Source organism: Piliocolobus tephrosceles, chromosome X (genome assembly GCF_002776525.5).
Source record: "Piliocolobus tephrosceles isolate RC106 chromosome X, ASM277652v3, whole genome shotgun sequence".
NCBI classification, from domain to species: domain Eukaryota; kingdom Metazoa; phylum Chordata; class Mammalia; order Primates; family Cercopithecidae; genus Piliocolobus; species Piliocolobus tephrosceles.
In genome coordinates, this window is record NC_045455.1 from 74,380,186 (window position 1) to 74,397,362 (window position 17,177).

A 17,177-nucleotide genomic window follows, 5' to 3' on the forward strand; every position below is an offset into this window, starting at 1 on the left:
TTTTTTTTTTTTTTTTTTTTTTGAGACAGAGTCTCTCTGTTGCTCAGGCTGGAGTGCAGTGGCATGATCTCGGCTCACTGCAACCTCTGCCTCCCGGGTTCAAGTGATTCTCATGCCTCTCAACCTCCCGAATAGCTGGAACTACAGGCATGCGCCACCAAGCCCACATAATTTTTGTATTTTTTTTTTTAGTAGAGACGAGGTTTCACCATGTTGACCAGGCTGGTCTTGAACTCCTGGCCTCAAGTGATCCATCCATCTTTGGACCACTCGGCCTCCCAAAGTGCTGGGATTATAGGTGAGCCACCACACTCAGCCTAAACATTATTTATCTTCAAAATTTTCTCTCGTTTTTGCAAAAATTCCAGAAGCCGCCTTATTAATACACCCACAACGTCTTTGATCAAATCTTGTTGAATAAAATATTTTAAATTAATTTTCCACCATGAAATACAATATACATTTAAAATAATATATAAAGGATGTGTGCAATCGGAAGAAAGGTCATAAATTTAAAATCCAGGGGCACAGAACTCATAAATAGAATATTACTAGTACCTCAGAAGCCTGTGTCACAGCCTCCTCTCTTCCTCCACCTTGCAAGGTCACTGTCACTACCCGAAAATCACTATCCTGAATTTTATATACAATTTATTTCTACTCTTTTACCATAGAATTTTAGCTTGTTTTTGAATAGTCCAGAAAAATAGACAAATACATGTATAGCCCTCCCTAGAAAATTTAATATGTATTCTGTTTTTGCTTGGAAATTGTTAGGTATATTCGAATCTGTAGATTATCATCTTTCATTTCTGGAAATTTTCCAGCCATTGTCTTTTCAAATATTAGTTCTGCCCTGATTTCCTCCTTCTTCTCCTTCTATACTTTTTAGGTATGAGTTAAATCTCCTTTCCCTCAAGGTCACTTAAACATTTGTTTCATATATCACATTTTTGTCTTTCTGTGCCGCATTCTGGGTAAGTTTTTCTAATTCACTAATTCTCTCTCAGCTATGTCTAATCTGCTGGTAAACCCAATTGTTGAGTGTTTTATTTCAATTATCTTAGTTTTGATTTTTGAAAGTTTGGGCCAGGTGCAGTGGTTCATGCCTATAATCCCAGCACTTTGGGAGGTCAAGGTGTGGGGGTGGGGGGATCACTTGAGGTCAGGAGTTCAAGACCAGCCTGACCAACATGGTGAAACCCCGTCTCTACTAAAAATACAAAAATTAGCCGGGCATGATGGTGCACATCTGTAATCCCAGTTACTAGGGAGGCTGAGGCAGGAGAATCACTTGAACCCGAAGGCAGAGGTTGCAGTGAGACAAGATCAGGCTATTGCACTCCAGCCTGTACGACAAGAGGGAAACTCCATCTCAAAAAAAAAAAAAAAAAAAAAAAAGGAGAGAGAGAGGTTATTGTTTAAATCAGTACACCTTCAGTAAGTAGATGACCCTCCATGATGTGGGTGAGCCTCATTCAATCAGTTGAAGGCTTTAAGGAAAACAGACTGAGGTCCTGCAAGGAAGATGAAATTCTGCCTCCAGACTGTCTTCAGACTCAAGCTGCAACATCAGCTCTTCTCTGGGTCTCCAACTTTCCTGCCTGCCCTGCAGATTTCGAACTTGCCAGCCTTTGCAATTGCATGAGCTAATTCCTTAAATAAGTCAATCTCTCCCTCTCTCTATATACATATATCTATAAATCTATAGACAAAGATACACACACACACACACACACACACACACACAAATATCCTATTGTTTCTTTTTCTCTGGAGAACCTGACTAATACATGCAGCTTCTCTCTCCCATGCCGTATCAGTCAACCAAACCTGAAGCTCAAGTTCACTGGACTCAGCAAACGCCTTCAAAGCCAAAGTTGGTTTTACCGCCTGCTTACAGTTGCACATTTCTACCTTCATTGGGCTTTTGGCCTGCATAAATCTTGCCTTCATGCCAGCCCAACAATACATCTAGGAATATTTTTTATATTTTATCCAAAATGTTTAATTGTTTCCCATGAGCGGGTTGGTCAGAGTAGCTCATTCTGCCCTATGAGTGCAGATGAAGTCAGTAAACAAGCTGGTTTATTGCGCTTTTCCTTAACTTACCTTGCAAACCATTTAATCATGAAATGTGGCTTGTCCCTTGGTGACTTCTATCATCTGGACATTGCTGAGCCATCTTCTTTTTGCAATATTCAACTTACTGCGTCAAATAAATAATAGTAGTAATGATTATAACTACATAAATCTGATTCCAAATCACCACGAAGCAAGGTAAATCCTTGCTAAAGTCCTCTGATGGCTATGGAGTACAGGGTTACATCGCATCACATTACGAACATCTTCTAACATTTCACTTTCTCTCCCATCGCCCCTGGATGGAGGACTGTTTGCTCCCCAACACCTGCCATCTCTCCTTCCTCTCATGTTATCACCCCGCTTTCTCTCGTCTCTTGGAGAGAGGAGGCGAGATGGAGAAGAAGAGGTAGGTAATACTCAGAGATCACTGAAGGTGTTACACCTGAAGGCCAGGATAATGTAGGTAGAACACCTGGAAGAGGTGCTGGGGCAAGATGAGCTTAATTTTAGACACGCTGGACTCTAAAGACAGAAGGCAAAGGGAAAATACTACCCAACAACTGATAAAAGGGACCAAGAGCTTGAAAAGGACATTTACTCTTTCTGTAACTTTTTCTTCAGGCCATGTTTTCAGAGACATGGAAACCATGCATGAAATGGCCTCTATTGCTTTCAGCTCTGACAGGCAGCAAAAGAATTAAGGCAAAGAAAGAAGAAAACCATATAGTTAAGCTGAGATAATAAAAACTTGTGCCTGGTTTCTGGAAGACACCCAGAGATCCTTTTTACATGTTGTCCTTCTCAAAATTTATCTACTTAAAATCCTTACTTTGTAAAGATTGTCAGCTGTATCAATCTGAAACTCAAAGCAATACCACATAAGAAGACAAACAGAATCCAACTATGTAACAGTCGGAACAAAGAGCCCCAGCCAAGATATTTCCAGCCATGACAATGGCCAGATTCATCAATTGCCAAACTTGAAAAGGCCAAAGGTCAGTGTGGGGGTCTTAAAATGTTTTTGACAAATATTTATGAAATAAGAGAAATTTCACTTGTTTAAAATACATATGTGGGAGTAAAAACCAGGAAAGAAATATACTATTACATAAATAATTGTTATCTCTTTGTGATATGGTTTGGCTGTGTCCCCACCTAAATCTCATCTTGAATTCTAGTTCCCATAATCCCCACGTGTCATGGGAGGGACCTGGGGGGAGGTAATTGAATCGGGGGGTGGTTGCCCTCATGCTGTTCTCGTGATAGTGAGTTCCCACAGGATCTGATGGTTTTATAAGGGGCTTTTCCTCTACTTCGCTCTGCACGGCTCCTTGAGGCCACCATGAGAGGAAGGATGTATTTGCTTCCCCTCCCACCATGATTTTAAGTTTCCTGAGGCCTCCCCAGCCATGCTGAGCTGTGAGTCAATTAAACGTCTTTCCTTCATAAATTACCCAGTCTCGGGTATGTCTTTATTAGCAGTGTTAGAACAGACTAATACACTGTGTGTTATTACAAGTGATTTTAATTGTCATCTTTTTCTATTTCTGTTTCTAAACATGGTGATAGACTGTAGTGCAATGGACAGAACTTGGGCATTGGAACCTGTCAGGCCTGGGCATTCATCACCACTATGCCCATTGGGTAAGAAATGTAACCCCTCTGAGTGTGAGCTTCTCACACGAAAAACAGAAATAATAATGACAGGGTTGATACTGGATTCAATGATAGGAAATGCTTGCCATAGAGAGTAAACAGGAATTATTATATGAACCTGCATTGCATTTAGGTGCTCACTCTTTCTCCTTCATTTTCTATTTTAATTATTATTTTAAACAGTGCTTCTTCACTATTTCCTTATAAGCTCAATTTCCTTCTTACAAAACTAATATGTCCTTCAGTAGTTTTTTTCAGCACAGTTCATTGTAAACTCTTTCAACCTATTAGAAATTACTTTAAATTTACATTCACTCTTGAAAAATAGTTTTGAAGGATATGAAATTCTAGATTGACTTTTTAAAAATCAGCACTTTGAAGACATTATTTTCTTTTGGCTTCTATCGTAATATTTGAGCACACTACTGGGAATCAGTTTTGTTTTGCAGGTAACCCATTCGTTCTCTCTGGTTGTCTTTAAGATGATCAGTGTTGCAGATTTTTTTTGCACACACATGCATGATGTGAAATATATTCACAGAATTGCTTAGAATCTATATGGGCAGTTTAACCACCACCCGAAGTCAAGAAAACAGAATATTGTTGGCACCATGGGAGGCTCCCGTACCTCCTTCTCCCCTAGAAGTAACCACTATCCTTACTAAATGATTTGGTCATTTCCTGTTTTTTGAAACTTTCAGATTTGTATCCATCTACAAGTTACAAAATCCAATCTAAGTTTTGAAAGGTCACCTATAGAACAGTGTTGACGGAACAGAAACTGGTAACAGTGGTTATCTCTGGGGGTGGTGGGGGTGCTCGGTGGCTAGAGAGTGGGGAGAGGGATACTTGTCACTGTACATTCTTATACCTTTTGGAATTTAATACCATATGCACATATAACCCTTTCAAGAAGATAAATTAAAAATGTAAAAGAAAATTAAAAGGATATTAACAGTTAATCACATGGAGCTAAGCAAAAAAATAAAAAGTCCTTCATGTAAATTAAAATAGTAAAAGTTATTAAGTTGGATAAAATATGAAACATCTGGAGGCCCGGTGGCTCACACCTGTAATCCCAGCACTTTGGGAGGCCAAGGCGGGTGGATCACCCGAGGTCAGGAGCTTGAGACCAGCATGGCCAAGATGGTGAAACCCTGTTTCTACTAAAAATACAAAAAATTAGCCGGGCGTAGTGATGGGCACCTGTAATCCCAACTACTCTGGGGGCTGAGACAGGAGAATTGCTTGAACCTGGGAGGCGGAGGGTGCAGTGAACGCAGGTCGCACCACTGCACTCCAGCCTGGGTGACGAGAGTGAAACTCCATCTCAAAAAAAAAAAAAAAAAGAAAGACTTCCTTGAAAGCATTTGAACAGCTAGTAAGCTGTTTGGATAAAGCCTAAACATTATTTATCTTCAAAGTTTTCTCTCGTTTTTGCAAAAACTCCAGAAGCCGCCTTATTAATACACCCACAACATCTTGAGGTGTATTACTGAGGATGCAATGGGTCAAATATCTAGCAAAAGCAAAGCACCCCAAAAAGTAAACCACTGAGCATTCAAAGCCCGTTTCACCCTAAGAATATCTGTCAAATCTGAAGGAAAAAAAAAAAAAAAGCTGTGATACAGGATAGTATTTTGGCAGACTCACGAGGCCAGAAAGGCAAAAAGTCAGTTCTCCCCACCCCCTCTGACAAAGGGATTCTCATAAACCATCCCCTCTCTACTTGTAACCCCAAAGGGTTACACCTTCCAGACACAGGCCCTGGCCTGGACATGCAGCATATCAAGCCACCAGAGGGATCCAAAACCCTCAAAGCTTGAATTTAAATTAAGGTGCTCCAAGACTAGCTGTACCCCCAGGCACCTGCCAGAAGCAAATGAAAATCCTCCAAGATACCATCATCCTGGGATTTTGCTCTGGGATTTTAAATCAAGTTCTTTTGACCCCAGAGCCCAGGTTCATAACAGCTTTACTAAATGACTGTGGAAAAAATTAAGTAGTGTGTGGGAAAGGACGTGTTGGAACACAAAGGTCACATAATCCAAAGTTATAAGCTGTTTGGATTTCTTATCAAAACTTGCAGGAGTGATCAGCCAGCACTGCGGACACCTCTCCAAGAGCCAGAAACGCTCCTTTTCACTAAGGGGGTCTCGCCCATATTGCAAAGCTCCAATTTTTAGAGCACGAGCTGAAATCCACTGCTACTTTCTCCCCATGGGATCTTATCCCCTCCACTAGGGTCACAAGTTTCAATCTGTCTCCACTAAAAGCTCTTCATATATTTAAAGACAGTTTTGAGGTTACTCCTACCTCTCTCCTTCTTTAGGCCAAACAGCCTTTTTTTCTTTCACTGAAAATTCATTTAAAACATTTTTAGCTCCTTAGCCTCATTAGACAGTCATGGATGTGGATGGTTCCATGTCTCTCTGTCCTTTGTAAAATGGTATCCGGAACTAAACACAATACTCTAGGCATGGTCTGGAAAGCAGTGTCAAGCGAAGATGACCGTCAGCCGTGTCTTGGACTTAAAACCAATGACTGTGGTGTAACAAACTACAAACACTTTCTTGGACCACCTGGCTGACAGCCAGCTAGATGTGTGTTTCTCAAGATGTGTCACTTCTCCATGTTCCAGCCAAACTGGTCTTTGGTTTCCAAAGAAGTCTCACACTCCCAGGCATTTGTGCATGGCTTTTATCTAGTGGAAACTTCCTTCTCCCCACCTGCCCTTCTCACCTCCACCCTCCCACTCCCCTTGTCTGGTTGGTTCCTACTCAGCTCAAACCTAGTTTAAGCCTCAGAATGGCTTTAGGGAAGCATTGACTAGATGCCTCTGTCTTTAGCTTCCAACACCTTTAAACAACACTATATATTTACCTCACTTCATTATAAGGTTGATGAGAAAATAATGATTTCATTATATGGCATTTTGCTTAAAGTTGCAGTTTCTAAGATTCTCTCAATGACATAAGCGAGGACTTAACTGTACACAATCACTCATTTAATGACTCTGCCTCACTAAACAAGAAGCTCCATAAAGGCAGGGACTATTTTCATCTCCAACCACTCTACTTATGCAAGACCTAGTATTTACCCCACCTTATTAGAGCACTTAGCCATTTGGGTCTATGAAGGCCTAATTGGATCTGTCTTCCCACATACTACGTCTCACCAGCTCTGTATCACTGCAGACTTTGTCACTCAACCAAGGGCCCCATCCTTCTGGAAGCCGTGGCTTCTTAGGGTTCAAGGACACTGAAGTCCACTGAGTTTCAGATTAAGCAGCTTAATTGACCTCCCAGCGTTTGTCACAAGCCATCTAAAATTGACTCAAGATTTACAGGTTGGAAAAGCTATTGTAACATCACGGTCTCCTGGAATCCACATTCACCTGCCACAGCCACCTACATCCCGTTATAAACAGAAAAGAGGTTGAGGTTAATTGTAGATACTAGTGGTTCTGGTGGCCTTTTTTTCCTGATAGCCTTGTGACTCTTCAAAAGTCCACAGCATTTTAAGCTCTTATTGGATTTAAGCTTATAGGATTCCTTAACATCAGTTCCCATATATTTAGAAGTCCTGGGTTCATATAATTTACTAAGTAACAGGGAAATAACTAAGTTTATAGCAAGAGAGCCATAAAAATATAGTATTTGGAGGAAAATATTCAAGCCCTAGCTATAAAAAGGCAATATGTTAACACAGAACCTCCCCACCTTTGGAGGAGAATGTCAAATCTGTCGTTTGGTCAAAGGACAAAAGGAAGAAATAGACTCAAGTCTCTTATCTGCTCTCCCAGTTTATTTCAACTGTTTGAATATTATCCCTCAGTATGGTTACTATATAATACTCGAATGCTTTTTGACATCCTTGATGAGCTTACTCCAACCACATCTTCACTCCACGGCTGGATAAAAAGGCCATACATGAAATGGCCTTTGACACTGATATGATCTGGATGTGTCCTCACCCAAATCTCATGTTGAATTGTAATCCTCAATGTTGAAGGTAGGGCCTGGTAGGAGTTGATTGGATCGTAGGGACAGTTTCTCATGGTTTAGTATCATCCTCTTGGTATTGTCCTCACAGTAGTGAGTTCTCACAAGATCTGCTCATTTAAAGGTGTGTAGCACCTCCCCCATCCTTCTCTCTTGCTCCCACCATGTGATGTGCCTGCTCCCCCTTTGCCTTCCACCATTACTGGAAGCTTCCTGAGGCCTCCCCAGAAGCAGATGCTACCATGCTTCCTGCAGAGCCTGCAGAACCGTGAGCCAATTAGACTTCTTTTCTTATAAACCACTCAGTCTCACGTATTTACAGCAATGCAAGAACTAACACAGACACACAGCACTGACCTCCAGGTAGACAATGATCTATTAACCACAAGGCTTTGGGAACACATTTCTCAAAATGTTAGGAAGCCACAGGTATTCATTCCTTCTCTCCATATAAAAATGCCTCATTAAAATCTAGATACTGTATCTCTGATTCTCTAATATCTCAAAATAACCCTACTGAAAATGAAATGTAAATCTGACACTCTGCTCTTGGTAAACCTATGCTGGCTCTCCCTTGTCCACATACTTAAAAAACAAACAAACAAAAAAAAAACTATGCTTTTAACAATTTGTTTTCTACTCAGGAGCAATAAACTCAGCAAGTTTGTAATTTCTAGAATGTTCCTCCCCTCTTTGAGCAGCCCTAGAGAATGAGTCACTAGAAAGTTGTTCAGATTTTCTAAGCACATTATCTTATCTGCTTTAAGTCAGTGGGTGCATCTCAACTGTCTGTAAGACCCCAGCAGGCAACAGAAATGAGGGAATTGGGGTAAGTCATGCCAGAGGCAAAAAGAGAACTTACTCTGGGATTAAAGGGGCAATCACTATTCAGCTCCTGCTAAACTGTTGCCAACATAAGAGCCCAATCACTGCTTTCAATTTCAGAGCTTTCAATTGTTTCAAGATGAAAATACAAAACTCATTTAAATGTTAAATCTTATTTTTAAGTTTGGTAACTATTTTTAAAAGATTCTACACCAGACCAAAACATACAGATGGGCAGAATTCAGTACACAGAAGTCTGGGTTTAATCCCTTTAACAAATTCATTTAGGTGTCTGTTTAAAAGGGGGTAGGGGTGCAGAGGGATGAGTTAAAGTCAAAATTGGGGCTTCAACCCCCTCTTGAAACTGTTTTTCACTCTCTCCAGTGTAAAATATTACCCCCCTTGACCAAAAGTTAGAGAGGTGATTATAAAATTACAAAGGATAAAGAAGTGCAAAATATACTCTTTATTGTTCTTGCTATAAACTCGATGCAAAAACACTGATTTTTACTTTTTGTATTATAGGAACAACAGTACATTCATCCTTAAATGACCTCTCAATCTCACTTTACAAATCTGAGGTAATTCAAGCCCTGTCCCTCACCTTCCTCTGTCCTAAGATACAAATCACATATGATCCCTCTGCGTAAAACTGTCAAATGTCCTTTGCCACATTTCCCATTCCTTTTGAGCCATACTTCCTTTTTGGCATTATAATCTACGGAATCTTGCTTACTTCTTGTCAGCACTTTTGGTTTTCTTAGTAACTGGGTGCACTTACACCCAAACATTCTTATTGTTTGCTATTATTTCCTAGCATTTTAAAACATTCGTGAAAAACATTTTAAAATGATTTCCTAATTTCTGGGCTTAAATTATATTAAGACAGGGCACAGTAAAACTATTTGTATGATATTACAGTGTTAGGTACATATAATTATGCATTTGTCCAAAGCCACAAATGCGTTAACAGTGAACTCTAATGTCAACTATGGACTCTGGATGATAATGGTGTGTGTCACCGTAGGTCCATAGATTGTAACAAATGTCCCACTCTGTTGCGGGATGCTGACACTGAAGGAGGCTGGGGAAAGAGGGTATGTGGGAGCTCTGTATTTTCTGCTCAATTTTGCTGTGTGCCTAAAAGTGCTCTAAAAATAGTCTATTTAAAAGGAAAAAAAATTCTTGGGACAAAGTCAAATCTATTAGTAATTTAAAAAAAAAACAGCAGCTACCTTTTAAGTATCCTGTGTACATGGTGTAACAGAGGTATGGTCTTACTATGGAAACAGTATTCAAACCAGGCTAGAATTTCATAGCCATGTTCATATTCAAGGCAACCATAATATTCTACTTTGCATTAAATCCAAAGCAGGTTGGGCAACCAGCCTTTTAAGTCACTGTGTCCGCATTCAGGGCATCTATAAGTAGGTAGAATCTAGTGTCCAGTTGAAAATATTTCTAACTTCTCTTGTTCTCAAAACCATGATCTAGCACTTCGGTCCTCTTGTGTAGTCTTCTGTCACAGTGGTCCCACTCATTACAGAGCAGTTAATGAGATATTATAGAATGAAAACCAAGACCAAGTATTTCTTAAATTTATTGAAGAACTCTTAGTTGGGAGAAGAAAGATCACAGGCTTAAACAATTGTAAGATAAAAGAACACTTAATTGCAAATAATTACAAAAGTAATTTCTGAAATTTTTTGAGCCACTGCTAAAACAAAATTTTAGTGCATCTCAAAGTTCATGTTTTGTTAAGTGAACATATTAAATTACTGAAGAGCAAAAAAGAGTTACTGTTACACAGTACAAGATCTTAATGTAGTAACTGAGCACAGCCAAATAAACAGCTATAATTATTCCAAGCTGCTTTTGCTATGTATCTGGTATATTAAACAAGAAAGTGGATTACTTTTAACACTGCACAAGTAACCAAAGGTAGCAAATCCAGCAATATTAAAATCGGATATTAAATAGTATTCAAACATTACAACAAAAACAAAATAAGAACCTCTAGAACTACAACTCTACCCTATGAAAGGAATGTACACAGATGGTTAAAAAAAAACCAATAAATAAATAAAGTGACAAGAGTGACTAATTCTGTATCCACATCTTCAGAGCAGGAATACAGTAAATGAGTAAATGCTTAGAGGAGTTTTGCTGAATGAGAAAAAATTCATCTCACTTTAGTATAATTTTTCTAAATTCTCAATGAAGCTCTAATTCTCTTGTGCTGGTGACAGGTGGACAGGGTATTTAAATGCCAAATATTCTCCCTACACCCTGAGTATGGATGCATCAGTTGTTTAAAATTCTGTGGAAAGTTTCCTTAGAAAAACATAAAATTTAAAGTGATATACTGATGGGAAATTGAATATAGTAATTGTGGAAGAATATCAGCAAAATAATTAAGTAGACATTTAAATGAAGAATCAAGGTTAAACTCTGCATTTGGGGAATGTGCACTAATGTCAGCCTTCTAATATCAAAGTCAGGTAAGTAAACTATCTTTCACTTTATACATAGTACATTTAGTAAGTAAATTCTCTTACCAGCAACACAAAGCCCTTGTTGGAGCAAAATTAAAGTATTAAGATTTGAATTAACTTATAACAAATATCTGAAGGGTAAGTGGAACATTTTTCAAAGTATAAAGATGTTATCACATATATTCACCATGAATCCTCTTAAAGGTTTTATAATGCCATTAAATTATATCAAACATCCAACAGATATTGTTATTTTCTTCTGTGATTTATAAAGGAAACATTCCTTTTGTATAAATCAGAAATATTTTAAATATCAACCTTAACACCAAAATATACATGTAATTTTAACTCGGTTTAGGAAAACATGAAAGAACTGTCACATTTTGGTGTGAACAAGGTTCTGAAAACCCCCTATCAGAGGTCTCATTCACTTTTTTCCACATACCATTTGAAGGTTATGAAACTGGTAAACAGATAATTCAGCTCAATGTACATCAAAACTTTAACAGTTTTGAAAAAGATATATTTCATAAGGGCCAAAATGTACAGCACAGCAATATTACAATGTTACAGTAGAAATACGTCAAGCCAATTTGTAATAAAATAAGAGAGTTGTCTTCAAAACAGCGGTTTGACTATAGAACAACCAAATAGATCTAGAACATCTTTGGAAAAACCACGAAGTGCCTTTAAAGAAAGTTAAGTTTAGACTATACTTAATTAAAAGATACTGCTCTAAACTCAAAATTCTTTTCTCTATATGAGGAAGTTTGACACTTCTTTTCGCACTTGCCAATATTTAATATTTTTAACTCACACTTCTTTTCACGTCTGCCAATATTTGATATTTTACTCTATGCCCCTGCACTGAATTGATGTTAAGTGTGAAGTTCCACTATTATTATTACCACACATGCTAATACCTAATAACTGGTCTGTCATTATGTAGTGGTTAAATAAGCAAATGCTGAACTCGGCACAGCTCTAGCAAAATGCAAAGGAAATAAGAATAAGAAAAGTCTCACCTCAGAATGATTACACCATAAACAGAAGTAAACATTTTCAAACACAAAGTTTTACAAAATAATGTATTGTCACTTTGAAAGAAATTCAGAACTCTATTTTGCTGTTGATCAAACCTGTGCATACACTCAAGTTACTCAACACAATTTGATAGATACTTGTAAAAATGCATTCTAAACTTAATAATCAATTAATTCATAATTAACAAGAGCAAACATTCCTAGTCCTAACATTTAAAAACCCAGTCCAGTGCAGCCACATCTCAAGTTCTGAAAAGCTAAAGGCAGAAACAATTCTGGTTATACAATTACTGCATTTCTCCACCTTAAAAAACACTTGAAAAAACTTCAGGAAACTTTATATTAAGGCTTGCTGTATTTCTGTATCTTAAATTGAGAAAAATCAAAACCTACAATGTTACCTCAAGTTATTTAAATAGCTTTTGGCATTTTTCTTAAAAAGCAAATTTGAATCTTTCACTATAAAACATTTCTATATTCACAATTACTAATTCACATTAATGTAAGTGCCCTTATTCCCTATTCCTTGGCAGGTGCTATGTCTTCTACATTATGTGCAGCTTTCAGGTCAGTCAGTGCTCAGAAAAAAATGAAAATGTAATGGAGCAAAATCAAAGCCTCCACAAAAAGTGATTTATCCTAGATTACAAAATCCAGTAGTGGAAGAACCAACATTTACACACCCAAATACACACATCCACACATCCACACATCCACACATCCACACATCCACAGGACCCAGCGGGGGGGAGAGAGAGTGGGGGGGGGAGGGAGAGAGCTGGGGGAGAGGGCAGAGAGTGGGAGGAGGGGAGAGACAGACAAAAGCAAAACACAACCTTGGTCCTCTATTCATGTCAACTTGCAGTTTCTGGACACAAACTAGTAGGAAATGTAGAGCCCAGAAAGATCATGTCAGAGAACTTGACAAGACAGTGTAGATATGGTGGGGGGTTGGGGGATCCCAATTTTTCAACCATATTTTTGGTAGAGAGTTTTTTTTCAAAAATCCAACAATAAAAACTATTGGCCTCTCTAAATGCATTTCCATATTAATATTAATTTTTAAAATTTCAACATGTTTTATAATTTTTCACTTGTAAGATAAGCTGGGAACCCAAAATTGTCAAAAAGAGGAATAAAAAATCTTACTGCAGAATCTTTATAGGTGTTTTATTTTAAAGCACCTTTTTAAATCTTAACAGTGGGTTTCTAAAAAGAAAACAGTAAAATAAAAGAGGGAACAAACTGGCAAGGTTAAAGTACTCCTTTACACACACACACACACACACACACACACACACACACACACACGCACGCACATCACTTCCATGCCAGAATGACTGGCAGCGTTGGCAAATAATGTCATCTGATGAAAGGATGGGTGAAACTATCACTTATAGTGTTTATAGAAACCTAAAATACTAATGTTTCTGCTAAGAAATTAGTTTGGGGAAATCAAAAAGCTACCAACAGCTGAACTATGAAAATGAAACTGATTTTAAAAACAGGAAAGACCAAAAATCTACTAGAAATTTTAAAAAATCAGCCTCAATTTTCTGATGTCAGACTAGTTATTAACTAGATACCATTTGTTTGCAAAGGAGCAAAATTATAACTCTATCACTGGAACCTATCCTCAGCCACTTCAGTGCAGTTTCTAGCAGCACTATTTGGATACAAAAAGAATGTGGTCAGACAATGCCCCTGAAAACCCCATGGTTAGACCTTCCTTCAAATACATGTTCTTAGGGTCTTGACACACTACACACATGTATAGAAGAATAAATGAAGCTAGTAAGAATAAATGAAGCTAGTATTTTGACAGAGATTACAAAAGTATGAACTATATACAACAAGTGATAACCCAAAGCGCTTAGAAAGCTAAATTTACTTGCCTCCCAACTGACAATAATATTCACTATTCAAATTTTATCCTAAACATCTTTATTGGCTTGTTCCCCTCCCCAAACAAATAATAAAATATACTAGTTTGGGGTTTGCTCTATGCATTTTCCAAGAGCCAATCAAACAGCGACTTGCATCTCTCCTCACTGGAAGCGTTTTCCATCACTTCATAGTACTGAAGCACAGCCCGCAGGAGGTCTCCCACTTTCCATCCTTTCTCTTGTAATTGTTTTGAAAGCTAAGAAAGAAAGATGTGTCAAACATTAACCAAAAACAATTTTCTAATAAAGCTTTTATTTTTAGCTGAAACTAAGAATCCTGCTGTTTACAATTAAATAGTTTCCTAGTTATAACAAGGTCTTCCCCTCTAAACCGCTACCCCTTTACCCAAATTAAACATTTTCCCTTCTTCCCCTATATAAACACATCTCCTCCAGAGAATGACACTTTGGGGTCGCTGGAGACAAAGCTCTACAAACTCACCAAGCAAACAGTCTGTGTGGGAGTGCAGAGGCTGAGTTTCTACAGGAAATTCTTCACCTAACTAAATACAACTGCCACACCCTCAATTAGAACATAAAATAAAGACAACGTCAAGCTCAATAAACAGATGTGGATTTTCCTTCCACAACATATAGTGTGGTATTCTTCTGGAATACACCTCTAGCCTCAATGGAAACATGGCTTTCTAAGTTAAAAAATGTTAATGCTTCAACATACATACATACATACATAAATACAGGTTTAAATAAATCCTGTTGTCCCACTCATGGCATGCCTTTGTTCATTTCTTTTTCTACTAAGTTCTATAAAAGCTCTTAAGTTTTGAAAGATCTGTAAGTTAAATTCTGAAAAACTAATTTTGTGTTAACATATATATGCTTAACCTTTTTAAAAACAGCTTTATTGAGATAAAACTCACATAACATACAATTCACCCAAAGTGTCTTAGTCAATGGTTTTCAGTATGTTCTCCAAGTTGAATGCAACCATCACCACAATGAGAATATTTCTACCGCACCAAAAGGAAACTTCCAATAAAGAAAGTTATGCAACAAAAACCTTAAGACTGTAAACTGAAAATCTTGACTAGTAAGGTACTTGGCACATAGTAAGCATCTTGTTTAAACTTTTATCGACTTTTAATTATGACAGTTTCTCATATGAATGAAACTGGATTATCAGAGAAAGAGATATATTATTAGGTACAATTATGAATCAATTAAATACAGAGAACAATTCAACTTTTTCATAGGAACACACACAATGCTTATTAATAGCATCTACCTTTGAGAGCTTAGTGTTATGCCAGGCATTAGACTAAGCATTTTTTTAACATTATATTTAATCCTCATAAACCCCTGTAAGGTAGATTCTATATGCATTTGCATAGTGCAGTTAGGGGCAATGAGACAGACTGGTGAACCTGCCTCTGGTTACCCTGCTAGAAAGAGGCAGAGCTGATGTCTGAACCCAAACTCTTGGATACTACAGCCTAAGCATTTAACCACTCTGCCATCACCAGGCATCTTGTTAGACCAACCACATGACAAGAACATCATCTACTGTTAAATGTATACTAACTCTCTATAAGGTAGGTACTTACTAGCATAAACTCCTTATTTGCAGAGTCATGAAAATAAAGTTCTGCAACTTCAGCCTCAGAGGCAACGAGCCATTGAAGAATAATCCTTAGCTGGGGGTCTACCGTGCGTGGCTCCATGTCAATATTCGTAATTAGCAGTGTCTTTCCATCTTGCCCCAAACCTAATATTTAAATGTAAACAATATAAAGTAAAACTCATTAATTTAACTCTCAATACTCTGGTTGTCAAGTAGATACAAATATTTTCCCTTTCTTAGGATTCTAATGAATGGTGAAAAAACATCCATCTTTTTCTAACCACACCATAACCTCAACTAAAACTTTTAAAGGGCAAAATAATGTAAAACAAAGGAACAACTTTGATCATTTATTGATTGCAAAAATATAAAACACTATTTTAACGTAATGAATTCAAGTTCTATAAATACCATAATTTGATATAAACTATGACCAATGGGTTACAGAGAAAATAAAACTATAAAGCTATCATTACAATAAAAATTAAAATGAGGCTGGGCATGGTAGCTCAGGCCTATAATCCCAGCACTCTGGGAGGCCGAGGTGGGCAGATCACTTGAGGTCAAGAGTTCAAGACCAGCCTGCCCAACATGGTGAAACCCCATCACTACTAAATATACAAAATCCAGCCAGGCGTGGTGGCACATGCCCGTAGTTCCAGGTACTCAGGAGGCTGTGGCACAAGAATCACTGGAACCCAGGAGGCAGGGGTTGCAGTGATCCGAGATTGTACCACTGCACTCCAGCCTGGGCAACGGAGCAAGACTGTCTCAAAAAACAAACAAAACCCCACAAAAAACAAAAATCTCAAATAAAGAAGAGCAGCAACATTTGTGCAGCACATATTCCATCCTATGTATTGTTCTAAGCTCTTTATATGTACAAACTCCTTTAATACTCACAACCACTCTATGACGTAGAAACTATTATCGTATTCATCCTACAGATGAGAGATCTGAGGCAAAGAGAGCCCCAGAGTCCTCCAGTGGGGAAGTGGCTGAGCCAGGACATTTACACAGGCAGTCTAGCTCCATGCTCTTAATCACTCATTCTTCAGACAAAACTGGGGGGAAATGCCATATGCAACCACTTACACCCAAAGCCGGATCAGGGAATTTTCTGGTATACTCCAAGTATCAAGATTATCTCTAATTTATTTTCTTTTTTTATGGTACTTTTGTTTTCATCACAAAGAGGAATCCATCTCTGTTAATGGAAATAATGACTTGTGGGCCAGTATCATGCATTTAACATTCCTGCTGCTTAATGATACCTAAGCAATACGGAGTGCTAAGACCAGGACCCCTCCGCGCCTTAACACACACCACAAGAGGTGAGCACCAGGGCATGCTGGCAGACATCATGCCAATATGTACCAGTAATGGAAAGACTGTTGACAGATGTCTCTGATTCTCCGCTACAGTTTGCAGGCCATTCTAGACCACTATTAATTATTTTCAGGATTTGTGTTGGTCCCTAATTTTTAATTTAAAAGATTTGGTCCACATTACTCTCTAAAAATAAACGTATTGTCTTTTCC

General features: G+C 38.1%; 1 protein-coding gene across 3 annotated transcripts in view; it reads right to left on the bottom strand.

Annotated features, from left to right (window-relative positions):
* Window positions 1–10,152: 10,152 nt before the first annotated feature.
* AKAP11 (A-kinase anchoring protein 11) overlaps window positions 10,153–17,177 on the bottom strand; it is a 51,371-nt gene continuing 44,346 nt past the window's right edge. For all 3 annotated transcript variants that reach the window (XM_023208914.1, XM_023208916.1, XM_023208915.1), the window contains 2 exons: window positions 15,620–15,780; window positions 10,153–14,251 (listed from right to left, as the gene is read on the bottom strand). In XM_023208914.1, coding sequence (XP_023064682.1) covers window positions 14,111–14,251; window positions 15,620–15,780 — 302 coding nt within the window. In that variant the 3' untranslated portion in view covers window positions 10,153–14,110. The remainder of the gene's footprint in view (window positions 14,252–15,619; window positions 15,781–17,177) is intronic.